Source organism: Saimiri boliviensis, chromosome 19 (assembly GCF_048565385.1).
Source record: "Saimiri boliviensis isolate mSaiBol1 chromosome 19, mSaiBol1.pri, whole genome shotgun sequence".
Taxonomy (NCBI): Eukaryota; Metazoa; Chordata; class Mammalia; order Primates; family Cebidae; genus Saimiri; species Saimiri boliviensis.
The window spans coordinates 19,009,168-19,023,984 of NC_133467.1; the positions used below are offsets into that span (position 1 = coordinate 19,009,168).

A 14,817-nucleotide genomic window follows, 5' to 3' on the forward strand; every position below is an offset into this window, starting at 1 on the left:
ATTGCAGTCAGACCAGACCACATTGTAATTGTGTGTTCCTTCTATTCCCAACACCCCACCCCTATTTTGACCCCCATTAGAATTAGCCTTTATGAAATTAAAACTGTCTTATTCACTACTGTATCTTCAACACCTAGCATGGAGCCTGGCACATACTATATGCTAAATAAATGTGTCAATTGGGGGAAAAATAATCACTGAGGTGTTTCTTGAAAATGCGAATTCCCTGTCTCCCCCTGCCCTTCTGGCTGATTATTAAGTCTAGTGTGATGCCAGACAACCTGCTTTAATAAGCACTAGGTAAATGCAGGTGGTCTCTGAACCACACCGTGAGAAATACTATCTGTATATTCAGAACAACAAAAGAATTGTGTACAGTCAAATAAGTTTGCGGACACTGCACAGTAAAACTTTCCCACTTCACCCCCCTTGGGATGTGCAATCACATTACACATTAAAGTTTCTAACAAGTACGATAATAAAGAAGTTGGTTTAACTCCACTTAAAATTTTCCCAAATTTATTTAACCATAAACCTCGTTTTCTTTCAGCACATCTGGAGGAACAAAGATCCCAAAGGGGCACCATTTGGGAAATACTGCCATGGAGGGCTAGTACGCACCCCACGCGTCCTCTGCTCCCGACTCCCACGGAGGGATAGTGCGCACCCCAAGCGTCCTCTGCTCCCGACTCCCACGGAGGGCTAGTGCGCACCCCACGCGTCCTCTGCTCCCGACTCCCACGGAGGGTTAGTGCGCACCCCACGCGTCCTCTGCTCCCGACTCCCACGGAGGGTTAGTGCGCACCCCACGCGTCCTCTGCTCCCGACTCCCACGGAGGGCTAGTGCGCAGCCCACGCGTCCTCTGCTCCCGACTCCCACGGAGGGCTAGTGCGCAGCCCACGCGTCCTCTGCTCCCGACTCCCACGGCGGGCTAGTGCGCCTTCCATGTGTCTTCTACTCCTGTTCCACTACTGACAGTTCAGTCAATGTCATCTCCAAAGGAAACTTTCTGCAATGTACACAGATTCTCACTAACCTTTATGAACCTTTCTCTTTTACTCCTCCCTTTCTCTTTCTCCCATTTGCGACCCATAATAATCCTTTTGCTGGCTATTCATAGCAAATGTGCTTTAGAGCTACTAGAGAGACATCTCTATCAAAAGGAAAAAGATTTTCCTTTCTATCAAAAGGAAAAATTTTAAGTCAAAAAATGAAGACCGATCCAAGCCCACTATTTTACCATTCCAGAGTGCCTTCATACATAAAAGCCACTTTCATTATTTCACTTGATTCTCACTTTATAAAGGAAGAAAATGAGGCCCAGAGAAGGTAAGCCAGCTTACCCCAAACTGGAATGGAAACCCAAGGCTTCAGACTCCTACCCAGTGTTTCTTCTGCCAACCAGGCATCGACATCCAGGCCAATCTGATCTTGGCTCCTCAAAGACCGTTGAACTTGTAGCAGCACCTCCCTTGAGTTGGAAATTATTGAACACAATCAAGGGTCTGCCCATAAGCCTTTAAAGTGCCCAAATGTCTCCTTCAGATGTCCTGCAGCAAGCCTCATCCGCCTCCTTTTCCTTCTCTAATTAAACCTAATTTTATTCACTCATCAAAATAAAGAATCTTTTCTATTCCATCTGGTTTCCTTCTTTTATTTAAATTATGGTACTGCAATACTATTGTTTTCTATTTTTCATTATACATACACTGCAACTCATCTATATTATAAACAGGATTTATGGGCTAGCCTGACAACCTAACTTCTTTCTATAACATTAGAATTGGAACTCAAATCATTTTACCCACAGAAACAGGCAACTGACAGAAAGAATTGGAGAAGTAAATTCATTCGCAAATCAGGAGCTGTCTGAAATCCCTCCCAGGGGTGCCTCTCCTTCACCTTTCATCAGCCTGACAACCTCCATCCGCCTTTCCTCCCCAGCAGCCCAGTACGCCAGTTCTGGGGATGCAGTCCAGTCTCACCAGGCAATCGCAAGGTTATTCCCAGTTATTTTTTTTTTGCACATTAGTCCAGCAAGAACGCTGCCTAAGAAACCACCAAGTGCAGGCTCAATGCTAAGCTGGACCTCACCGACTGACTCTCCGTACAGTATCACCCAAGAAAGAAGTGGGGACCCAGCCCGCAGAACTCCCCTTTATGGAAAAGTGGCACTGAAATGAGAGGCTCCCAACAGGACAACACTGCCATCTCCTGGCCATGCTGAATATAGCCAGCTTTTTGCACTAAGCTGCGGTCCCAACCGTATTCCCGTCTTGACATGAACTCCCTCCTGGTCCCCTCCACCACCCTAGCAAAGTGCTTAAGGTAATGACTTGGAAATAAAATTTTTTAAGATGGAGTCTCACCCTTGTTGCCGAGGCTGGAGTGCAATGGCGCAATCTCGGCTCATTGCAACCTCTGCCTCCTGGATTCAAGCGATTCTCCTGACAGCCTCCCGAGTAGCTGGCATTAGCAAAGGGCGTTTTCCATCAACTGGCTAAATTTGACCTGAGTTTCTCTCCGGTATACTTGCTTTTCTTTTGCCACGCCATCCCTTCATCGGCATGTCCCCTGTCCACAGCTCTTCACACACCACACCTGGCCCTTACCCTTCCTTGATCACAACTTCTGGGGGCATTTTCTATCTTTCTCCCCAGCTCCTTCAGCATTTCCTGGCTTTAATAATCTTTAAATCTCTGAGAATTCAAAGTTTAAATGCAGAGCTTTTGATCTCATTTGACAAACATAAAGTCTGGGACCCTATTCCCAGAGGAAGCCACAGTCAGGAACAAATAGCTCTAAGCTCTCAGAAAGGACCCATCTCTTGCTTGCCCCACCCTTCCTCCTCAAAGCCCACCATTCTTTCTTCCTGGATACCTCGCTAACCTGGGCCCTCCTCCCCTTCTCGACCATTTCTGACACAAGCCAAGGGAGTCATGACCTCTTGCCTGAACTATCACAGTAGCCTTCAACTGGGCTGTGAGTCCCTATCCCGCCTCCCAAACCTCCCTCAACACCCTCGGCGCCATTCTCTATCCTATCACCAGACTGATAATTCCAAAATACAAGTCTGACCTTGTCACTCTTAGGTTTAAAACCTGTGTGCTCCCCATTATCCACGTGCTTTCAACTGAGCAGTGGCTCTCAACCGTGGTCCACGTTGGAATCCTTGGGGGCACTTTAGGAAGCCCTGAGACCCACTGGAGCAGAGCCCATGGAGGGGAGGGGAGGGGAGGGGAGCTTCTGTACCTGTGGAGGCCGCCTGCCGACCCTGACACTAAGAACCACAGTACTAGCCTGGCAAAGGAAGAATCCCCATCCATCTCACCAGCCTGGCTCCCCACCAAGCTCTCCTCCCCCCAGTAAGAAACCGCTTTGACCCCTCAAACATGCCACACTCTACACTTCGTCTTCCTTTCGGCCAAGTCTCCTACACCCGATGGGCCCCACCTCCCCGCAGGCTTCTGGTTTCACCCACGCCCCAGAACTCATCCTTCCAGACCTAAAGCTGGCATCGCATCCCCATGAAGCTCTTCCCTCAGCACCCCGGCAGGATGAGCCACCCCCATTCTGCCCACAGTGTTCGGTCCCCCTCCCTGCAGACTCACTCTGCCAGGTCTGTTTCCACGGCTGTCTCTGCCACACTCCAAGAGCTGCTGGAGGGCCGCGTTTGTGTTCTGCTCATCACCGTCTTGCTCGTGTCCTGCATAAAAGGGAACGCTTCGGAAACTTAACCACAGGCTGCCGAGACTTCCATCTTCGCATCTAGCCTAGTGCCTGGCCTGCAGCCTGCCCCCTCTACGAGAGGTTTTGTTTGCTTTAGTTTGTCCTAAAGGGTAGAAATCGTCCCTGAAAGCTTCAAAACCTTGATGGCTCATGACCTGGTGGTAAGAAAATTGTTCGACTCTCTCTAAAAAGCAGGTCTAACCAGAAACCCATTCCATGGGCCCGTATTTAGCTACCAGATGAGAAGTTGTGAGCACTTAGTCACATTAATATGAGGTTAGGTGTGGAAGTTTCGAGCTGGAATGCTTCCCTCAGTCAAATACCCTTTGAAAATGAGTCTCTTCTAACTTCCTTCCTGGTCCCCAGCAGAACCTCCAAAGGGTCACCCCCTCCTTTGGGCACCATGGGTCCTACAGGCAGAAGAATGTAAAAAATAGCTCCTGTTTCCCAAAAGTCCCCCTCTTGGCCAGTGGTGGAGAAACCCTGGAGTCAATGAACGCGGAGGGCGGGGTATGTTTTGTAATTTGCCACCATCACAGATTCCTCCAGAGCAAAAAGACCGTCAGTGCCCCCTACCCCCACCCATGCCAGAAAAAGAGTGGACTCCACTCCAACAGCAGCCTTTGGCCCAGACCTACTTAACCAGAATGTCTGGGGAAGGGGCCCTGTGATCTCTGTGTCAAGTATGTTCAAAGTTGAGAAGCATTTCCTACCAACCAGCATCCTTGACTCGAAGTCAGTCTCTGGGATTTGATCCATTTTGCAAAGGAGACACTTTTCTGAAAAGCCTGGACCACTGTGATGAGCCCAGAGCTTCGGAATCCCAATGGTGAGTACCCCACATGCAAACAGGGTCACGGAACAGCAGAAGGGAATTCCAGCCAGGTGCAGCGGCAAGCCCCTGTAGTGCCAGCTACTTCCTGAGTCAAGGCTGGAGGATCACTTGAGGCCAGGAGTTCAAGACCAGCCTGGGCAACATAGCTAGAGCCTCATATATAGTTGAGTGTGATGGCACTCACCTGTGGTCCCAGCTACTTGGGAGGCTGAGGCGGGAGGATTGCTTGGATCCAGGAGTTTGAGGTTACAGTGAGCTACGATCCCACCATTGGACTTGCCTTTTTCATTCCCTTTATTCTTCCTCACAACGCTAGAAATTAAAAGGGAGACATTTACACTGTTTTCCTCACACAGCCTGGGTGACAGTGAGACTCTTATTTCCATTAAATAAAACAATAAAAACTACAAACATGTGTCTGAAAGAAGAAAATTTGAGAAGAAGACTTGAAACTGGGGATGTTGTACAGAGAGAACTTTCAAACAGATAAGGAGACCAAGCTGGGTAAGACAGCAAGACTCCATCTCTACAAAAAAAGTTTTAAAAAATGTAGCTGAGTGTAGTAGCACGCGCCTGTAGTCCCAGCTCCTTAGGAGGCTGAGGCAGAAGGATGGCTGGAGCCCAGGAGTCCGAGGCTGCAGTTAGTGTTGGTCACGCCACTACATGCCAGCCTGCATGACAGAGGGAGACCCCGCTTAAAAAAAAAAAAAAAAGCCAGAAAAGGAAATTAGCTCAGGCTCAGATTCCTGGCAAAGCTGGATCCAGACTAGAATACAAATCTGGTCAGTCTCTGTAAACATCTCCCCCTCAGAGAGGCTCACAGTCCAACACCATGCAACATCTTCATCTTCCAATTCTATTTTTTCCTCCATGGCACTTCCCACTTCTTGTAACTACACATTTATTCGTTGTTTAATGTCAGCCTCCACCACAAGAATACTAGCACGAGGACAGGAATAGGATGTTATGTCCCCGATTAACACCGGTGCTTAGAACAGAACTTGGCATGTAATAGGCTCACTCTCCACTTGCTGAATGAGTGAAGGTAAACGAATGAATGAATGACAGCACACAAGGTCCATCAGTACAAGGACAGTGTCTATCTCACTCACCTCTGTTTCCCTGGTGCCCAGAACGCTGCCTGAAACAGAGCAGACAAACGCTTAATAAACTCTTGTTGAATCAATAACATACAAGCAGATTTTTTTCCTCATTAGCATCAACACTAAAACTGTATTTCTTTGAGACCACTCCTTCTCAGAGCCAGCAGTTAGCAAGGCATTGCTCAAGGTGTGTGTCTGGGGAAGGAAGGCCACAGAGGGGGCTGCTGAAGACTTTCAAGGTTGACAGAAATGGTTTCGGGAGTACAGCTTGACATTCACCCAGAGGCTGAAACCCGGAGACACGGAGGCAGTGGACCACACCCTGGCCCTGGAGGGGTGCTGCAGCTTTCAAAGCATTCACCCTCCTTTCCAGGCGCTCACTTCTGCATTAGAAATACTGTTATTTCCCATCATGCAAATAAGAGGCCACAGCCAACCAAATTCCATTACAACGTGCAAATTGTACCCACTTGCACTTAGGTTAAATTTAGAATTCAAGTGCACTTATGTGGAGGAAAATAACACAAAGCAATTTTTTTTAATCAAGTGGTTTATTTTTTTTTTCTTCTTCTTGAATAGGAATTTAAGTTACTTCATTGGTCACTGCCTTTGCTACAGAAAACCCTCCAAAATGGCAGAAAATAAGCAAAAGGGATCTGACCTTGCCAAGTGTCCGATCAACAGTAAGCCTCGCAGTGCTGAGCACTCCCAGAAAACCCAGGGCTCCAACATGCGGGGTGGGGAAAACGGAGTCGGAGGCCTGATGGGCATGAAACGGGGTTGCAGAAGAGTCTTTGGGAGGAACCAATTATCAAGAGAGTCCAATTATTCAAAGTTGAAATGAGTGAGAATTTATTCACAACATATGCAGCTCTATGGACACAATTATGCAAATGATTGAAAAGAGGGCGCTTAAAAATAGCAGTAAGGCGGCAGCTTTGGTCTCTGGCATGCTGGATACTAGTTAGAACTTAGCTAAACGTGAGTCTGTCTTAGCCCCTTTTAGTCCCTTTATTCTTCCCCATAACCCCAGGAATTAAAAGGGGGAGGTTCACAACGTTTTCCTCAAAACCCAGTGGGAAAGGAGGTGTGGCAAAGGTCCGGTCGTCCCAGCCGTAACCTCCGGGTCATTAGAACCCCTCCTCCGCTTCTTTCCAGAGAAAAGATTAGCATTAGCAGAGCTTTCAATAGATAGATGTAAATTTCCAGAGATTTCCAATTGGTGAAGTGCTGGGCGATTCCTTGTCTTGCCCTAGTCCAGTATATCTGCTGCGGAAGACAAACTGAGAACCCTCCCAGTTCCAGCACTCTTTCCCACTCATACTGCGCAGCTACTATTTGGATTTTCAAGGCCCTCATCAAGATGAGCAAACATGCAGGCGAGAGGGAAGGAAGCTCCATGGCTTGAAGCTTGGTGTCATGATTTGTTCTGTGGGTTATTGGGCGATCCCAGAACCCAGAGGCTCTGAGCACTCCCAGCCCGTCACCACTGCGCACCCCACCCCGTGCTCCCACAGCTGGTGGGGTCTCCCGCGAGGAACATTCACACGGGCCATCAGAACGTTCGCAGCCTTCCTCCCAGTGTGCGCTTCTTTCTGCCCAGGACAGGGTCGCTGCTGTAGCCACGAGGGCGGATTTTCAACTCCACGTAAGGAATGGAGAATTCATGTCCTTTCCACGGCTCCCAGTTCACTCCCTACATTAAAAAAAAAAAAAAAAAAAAAAGCCACATCAAGAAAAGGTTCTTGGGAGGAGGGCAGGTTGGGTTATGGTACAAAGGAATTATTTAGTTTTGGTTTTTGTTTGTTTGTTTGTTTTTGAGACAGTCTTGCTCTGTCGCCAGGCTGGAGTGCAATGGCGCGATCTTGGCTCACTGCAACCTCCACCTCCCGGGTTTAAGCAATTCTCCTGCCTCAGCCTCCTGAGTAGCTGGGACTACAGACGTGCGCCACCATGCCCAGCTAATTTTTTTATTTTTAGTAGAGATGGGGTTTCACCATGTTGGCCAGGATGGTCTCGATCTCTTGACCTTGTGATCTACCTGCCTTGGCCTCCCAAAGCTCTGGGATTACAGGCGTGAGCCACCGCGCCCAGCCACAAAGGAATTATTTACCAGTGAAACCACGTCCTCTCTGCTTAGGGGAGAGAAAGGGACAGGTGGTGATGAGAAGGGAGGGGAGGGCAGGATCGGACACACGTGCCCTCTGCTGGGCAGCTGGGGTTAGACGGACTGAGGACTTGGAAGCCGGTGGTCTCCACGGTGGGAGTGTGGGGTTGTGAGCCCAGGAAGTGGGTGAGGCGAGAGCAGCCACCGAGACAACATAGGGGTCAACCGGGCAGGCAATGAGCAAATCTTCTTTGCTTCATTCTTTTCCTTTCCAAAAAATTAAAGCAAAAATAAACATATTAATTGGCCAATTGTGTAAAATCATTTTCAATTTAGACTGTTTGGATATTAGCTCTGGGGTAACAAATAGTCCACTGAAAACTAAATTTCGTTTTATGACTTTTGACTGGTGAACGCAATAATATTTAATTCACTTAATAACCTTGCAACCTGGCCAATAAAAGCCCAAGTGACCAATTTTATGTATTTTAATTTGTGAGGTAAATAATAAACAAGAAGCTAAATGCCTTGCAGACTGTGAAAAGCGCATTAACCAGATGAATGTCTTTTATTAGCGAACGTGGGATGGTTCGGGGCATGCTGGCTGCACATTTCCAGTATCTGATCTCCTATCCCAGGCTTTCCTGAGTCGGCCCACATGCTGCCACCGTGATTCATGCACCCACCCTCCCCGCTTCCCTGGAGGAAAATTTCTTCTTCCCTTTGAAAAATCACATAAGTCCCCGCAGCCTGGTCAGGGCCAAAGTAATCAAAATGTACCTGGACTTTGGATGTGCTAATATTTACAGTAATATAGGTACAAGGTGAGTTCTGAAGAGGAGGCTTCTTGGAGGCTTAGGATCAGGGCTGTGGATGGGAAATTAGAAACCTAGGATGGGGACTCAGGGTTTGTGGAGGGGAGAGGATTAATGATGAGCAGAGGCAAAGATGCGATTTTCAAGAAACCGTGAGGGAGCAGGCAGAAAGTGCCCCGCAGCTGTCAAAGAGTCAGGATGATGTGCAAGGGCGGTGGAGGCTTGAGAAAGAGCAGATGGGACAGTTTCAGAGCAACGTGGGGAGAGGAGCCCTCCTGGACCCCTGGCCCTGGGCACACACTCCCAACGTGGTCTAGGGCAACGTTCTGGGCAGGCTTTGAGCAAAGGAGATCCAAGAGTAGATCTGACCTAAGGCAAAAAAGACCATTTTCCTGCTGATCAAAGGACTTGAGACAAATTCCTTTTTTTTTTGGGACAGGGTCTTGCTCCGCCACCCAGGCTGGAACGCAGTGGCATCATCATGGTTCACTGCAGTTTCAACCTCCCAGGCTCAAGCGATCTTCCCGCCTCAGCCTCCCTAGAGGCTAGAGCTAAGTACACATCATGATCCCCAGCTACTTTTTGTATTAATTTTTGCATTAGCCTAGAATCATGGTGAGACAGGGTTTCACAATGTTACCCAGGCTGGTCTCAAATTCCTGGGCTCAAGCAATCAGCCCAACTAAGTCACCCAGAGTGCTGGGATTACAGGCATGAGCCACCATGCTTGGCTTCAAGAAATAGCTCTCAGTTCAACTAGGAGAACAACTAGAAAAAAGTAGCAAGTGTTTGCTATAAATGGAAAGTTTGTGTCTCTTCAAACTTCATGTGGTGAAGGCCTAACCACCCCCCACCAACATGATGGTATATAGAGGGGGCCTCTGGGAGGGAATTAGGTTTACATGAGGCCATGAGGTGGAGCCCCCATGATGGGACACATGTCCCTATATAAAGAAGAGACCAGAACTCCTTTCTGTCCACCATATGAGGATGCCCAGCCACAGTCAGCCATCCACAAGCCAGCAAGAGAGTCCCCACCAAGAACCAAATCTGCCAGCACCCTGATCTTGGACTTCCCAGCCCCAAGAACTATGAGAAATAAAAGCCTGTTCTTTAGGCCACCCGGTCTCTGGTATTTCGTTACAGCAGCCCCAGCTGGCAGCGTCCACGTGTGAACTAGTGAAATGACACAGTGTGTGGTGCACGTCATCTGTCATTACATGGCAGTGGGCAGCCAGGCTTTCCCCGTCCCTGCCCCCAGGCAAGTGTGCAGCACTGGGAATGCAGAACAAGCAGGGCCACGGCCATCAGGAAGGGGAGGCCACGACCTTCAGGTCCTGGAGCCTGGAGGAGAAGCTCTGCTGCTTCGACTGGAAGCTTCAGAAGGAGAGTGGCTTCCAGACTAGCCTGGAGGGTGTCCCTTTGGAAGCTGAATGTGGGTGTGCCCTGGGACAGAAAAAATGTTCATCTGTCACCTACCTCACTGTGCTTGGTCTCCCCATATCTGCCATTGGGGTTGGCCAAGTGGCAGTTCTTATACCACCAGCCACCATGATGTGTCAGGGCACAGTTGCTCAGTGCGATATCGTTGTCTCTGTCAAAAGTTGTAAACTTCCATCCATTGTGGTAACTCAGAGCATCCCCTGCAAGAGAGAAGAGATGAAGGCGAGAGTCCAGGGTTAGCTACCGAGATGTTCAAAAGAAGAGCCAGCAGGAAGATCTCTAGGCTTGAAAATACCAAGGATCCAGCCAGGCATATGTCACAGGTAGTCACGGCTCTCTCAAAACAGCCAAAAGGGGAACATGATGCAGGTGAACAGGTTCTCTTTCCTGGCCTGTACCCCAACTTCAGGCCTGTTTCTCCAACAGTCGTCATAGCGTTTTCACTTGTAAGCTCCATTCAGATCAAATATCCAAACATAACTACTGTCCGCAAGTCCCTGAGCACCCCACACACAAGAGCCCCCCTCTCCATCCTCTCTACCCCTCTCCATTCTCCCCACCTCTGCCTTGGGACCACCCTTCTCCCTGCCATCCAGACCTGGAAGCTGGAGCCATGTCTGACCATCCGTTCATACCCCTTCTCAAGCCATCTCTCCCGCAGACCACTCACGTACACCCCTATGTCTCTCCTCCCATGACACCCACCCTCGACCTTCTCTCATCCTGGGTCTACATTAACAAAACAGCCTTCTCCCTGGCTTCTTGCCTGCCAGCCCCCCTGGAGCTTAGATGTCCATTTTCATTATCTCAGGCCTAAGAGTCTACTTCATGCCACATGAAGGTGAATTCCTCTTCCTCGCCTTGCAGGCCTGTGCCCTATGCACAATCTTGCATCCCACTCTCTCCACGATGCACCCTCCACTCTGGACCAGCCCACCTTCCATGGAGTTTCTCTCTGCCCTCATCTGTCCATCCTAACCATTCCTTCAAAGCCTAGCTCAAGCCCACGCCTAAGAAAAAGTCTCCTTATTGGTTTTCCCATGACCCTCCTAACACACACACACACACACACACACACACACACACACCCCTAAACACACACACACACACACAAACACACCCCTGAACTTCCAGAGCCCTTCTGGAAACACATGTAAGATTCAGTGCTTCATTACATCCCATCTGGAAAACTGCTTTAATTGTTTCACTTAGACCTCCTGTTTCCCTATCATATTTGTCATCCTTTTACAAGCTTGCTTTTTCAGCTCACGAAAGGCAACGAGGGCCCATATCAATCGCAAGCTTAATCAAGCACAGTTCCTACAATACAGATTCTTACATTTGTATCTCAGCTCTGAGTTTAGCGATCTTCGCATGTGCATTCTCATTTCACTCCCAGCAACCCTGTGAGGTGAACAGGGCAGCTCTTGGTCCCATGAGGAAACAAATTCAAAAAGGTTAGACTCTAGGAATGTGCTAAGGTCCCACAGTCCACAAACAGCAGAGCTGGGATTCAAATCTCTGTCCTGAGATTCCAAGTCCAGGGTTCTTTCTGAGACACCAATCTGCCTGTGGCTTCCTTGTTTCAATAGGGGGCTTTTTGTACGCTAGCAAGAGACAGCCATCTCTGACAATGGTTCTTCAAGTGGGGTTCCCAGACCAGCAGCATCCACATTCCCTGGGAACTTGCGAGAAATGCAAATTATTTGGCCCCGGCCCAGACCTATAGAACCAGAAACTATAGGGTGGGCCCCGGCAATCTGTGCCTCGACAAGCCCTTCGGATGATCTGACACAGGCTAAAGTGTGAGAACCTCTGGTTTACAACTTCACTCATTTGTTTTTTAGGAAACATTTACTCAATGAACACCTGCTATGGAGCAGCACATGTTTGGCCCTGTGAACACAAAAATAAGGAGGTTCTTGCTCTCAAAAATGTTGTTGGAGTGGATGGGGTGAATATGCAGAGTTGGTGACTTGTGTTGAAAGGGAAGGTCTTCGTTTGCCACTCCACGTCTGCAATCTCACCAGCAGCTCATTTATGCCTCACCCAGCAACAGCAGGAGGATGCCGGGGCCACAGAGGCGACTTCCATGCAGAGGCAGCAGACGGCTCTATCTCCAGCATTTTTCTCCGGTCCAAGAAAAGTATATTGTCATGCTAGTCATACACATTGCCTCCTCCCTGCAGATTTCGTACAGAAAGTTAACCACAGCTTGAAATAACCTGCAGTGCCTCCCTTAGTAACATTCTTTAAATGAGCACAGCTTACCTAATTTATACAGAAGGTTCCCAGGGCTGCTTTCTAAGAAACTGTGTAGAGGCTCTCTTAAAGACATGTTTGTGATTATCTAAACCTGGGCACTGGGATAAAGAAAGGTAAAGCAGGTTTTCACCCCAAAGTGGGAGGTCTTTTTCTGCCAAGGGATTTTCTATCTTCTAGAAACTGAAGCCATCCTCATGTTCAGAGTGACAGAGTGAGAGTGAGGACCAGAGGGGTTCGTGGCAGACCCATGAAAGGTGCGCACCCACACTCAGAGCGGCTCAAACTGGTCACCATCCATCCCATCAAAACGTCACTCTGAGACCCACTCTCCCCCTCTAGCACTCGCCAGGACAGGAAAGATGGCCTAGGCAGCTGCGCCTTCTCAGATCAGGGGAAGCCATTAACATCACAACCCCTGTCAGTCACACACAGACACAGGACTGTGTGTGGAAATCCTGAATGTCTTCAATTTCGGGATTAGGAGTGGATGAGTAAAAATGATTTGTACCATTTACCATTTCTAGCTTTCCCTTTCATCTACGTACCCATTAATTTTTTTCTCTTTTTCAAGTGCCAGCATTTCAAAGTCCATCTCTGGCCCCAGCCCACTAAAGGCTTCCAGAGCTCCCCAGTCACATTTTCAAGCGACCCCCAGGGCGAAACCCACCCTGGTTGTGCCCCACTGGGGCCCATGCAGGTAAAACTTGAACTCAGCTGTAGGTAATTGGTTAGCCCTAGAATTCACTCTGCATCATTCTGAATGTCTAGCTATTTATGGTTTCATTATAATCGTTATAATCTCTAAACAGATGAATAGATCTTAAAGATGGAGCTCATAAGATAGCCTCCCTTCCCCCACTCAAAGACTCAGAATCAGAAACTAAATTTGCACATCATTTCCTTGCTGGACTTCACTTCTTGAAGGTAAAATGGGCTTTCTGATAGGACTTCAGTGAAAGCCAAAAGTTGAGGGCCCACCTGGACAGTCTGAGTAGGGAGCAAACCTGAAGCCACACATTCCTACCAGGCTGCACACATGTCAGTTCTAATCGGAGCTAAAATGAAGATTGAGGCCGTGGAGAGCTGGTGCGTACAGGAACATATCAAAATGTTCACCTTCCATTTGAATGCCGTGTCCTCTAAACAGTGCCTCCAGCACTCAGGACATGAGTAGCCAGTAGGTTTCAAAATTCTGAAACCCTCCTCATAGACCAGTCAGCAGACATAAGGAACGCTAAAATCCCACTAACCCCACCATTCTAATTCTGAATTTTAAAGTGGGAATGATAGCAGACGTGGGAAGACTAGATCGCTGCCTAAATGCTATGTGAAAGTCTCCTATTAAAAAACATATTCTATTTAAAAAAAATACTTCCTCTACTGGCTGGCAGGCTTGACCTGAACCTTAGAACAAGAATTATCCCCTCCTCGCAGTTAACATGCAAATACCTGGAAGGAGAATTACAACGATTCCCAACTCCGTTGACTCCCTTTCAGTCAATTTCCCATTGGCATCAGTTCATTTGCTGGATCATTTTAAGACAGGCTTCAGAAAAGGCAAGTTGTAATGGTCGAGAGAAGGAAATCTGCGGCCTGGGAGGACAGGCCTGAATGAGGTCCGTGAGCAGGAGGCCAGGGAGGGCACTGGGTTTCAGGGAGAGATTTGAGGCCCAGGGGCCAAAGAAAACACCCAGCTTCATATTGTGCCCAGGGAGGGTCCCACACGTGGAGCATGTGTAGACCGGCACTCTTTAACTCGGGAAGGAAAGCCCGAGGCTAACTGATGGCCATGATCAAGAGCAGACAACAGGGTATTGAAAACCAAGGAAATGAGCAGATGGGCTCCACGTGGACTGAGAGGCCCAAGTGCTCTGAGAGAGACTGGAATGTGCACACTCGATGTCACCAAAGGGTTGGAAGAACCTGGAATGAGCTGTCAGGAAGGCAGTCTGATCTCATTTAGAGATGGGGTGGGAGGATATGGGCCCTGTGCTTAGTCATACAAAACAGCATCTTAAGACCCCTGCTCATTCAGTTTATATCCTCATAATCACATGAATGCCCATCTGTGTTTCCCAGTCGTATAATAACTGTCTTTGTCTATTTTATGCAGTCATGCACTGCATAAGAACGTTTAACAACGGACTGCATATACCACAGCGGTCCCCTCAGATTGCAATAAACCTAGAAATTACCTAGTGACATCACAGCTGTCGTAAGGTCACAGACCAATGCATTAGTCATGTGTTTGTGGTGATGTTGGTGTGAACAAACCTACTGCACTAAACCAGTCATACAAAAGTCTTGCACATTCAATTCTGGACAGTAAATCAGTAAATCATCCTTGATAATGATAATAAACAATTCTGTTACTGGCTTATGTGAAAATACTATACTTTTTATTGTTATTTTAGAGAGTATGACTACTTACAAAAAAAAAAAAAATGTTCCTGTAAAACAGCCTCAGGCAGGTCCTTTGGAGGTGTTCCAGAAGACAGCGCTGTTCTCACAGGAGGTGA

The 14,817-nt window shown here is 48.1% G+C and overlaps 1 protein-coding gene across 1 annotated transcript in view; it reads right to left on the reverse strand.

Moving 5' to 3' along the window:
• Positions 1 to 515: 515 nt before the first annotated feature.
• The window catches only part of TNN (tenascin N), a 62,574-nt gene continuing 48,272 nt past the window's right edge, over positions 516 to 14,817 (reverse strand). The window contains 6 exon segments of the mRNA XM_039460006.2: positions 516 to 1,010; positions 1,345 to 1,472; positions 3,613 to 3,707; positions 4,750 to 4,877; positions 5,678 to 7,364; positions 10,070 to 10,233. Of these exon segments, the coding sequence (XP_039315940.1) occupies positions 7,224 to 7,364; positions 10,070 to 10,233 (305 nt within the window). The 3' untranslated portion in view covers positions 516 to 1,010; positions 1,345 to 1,472; positions 3,613 to 3,707; positions 4,750 to 4,877; positions 5,678 to 7,223.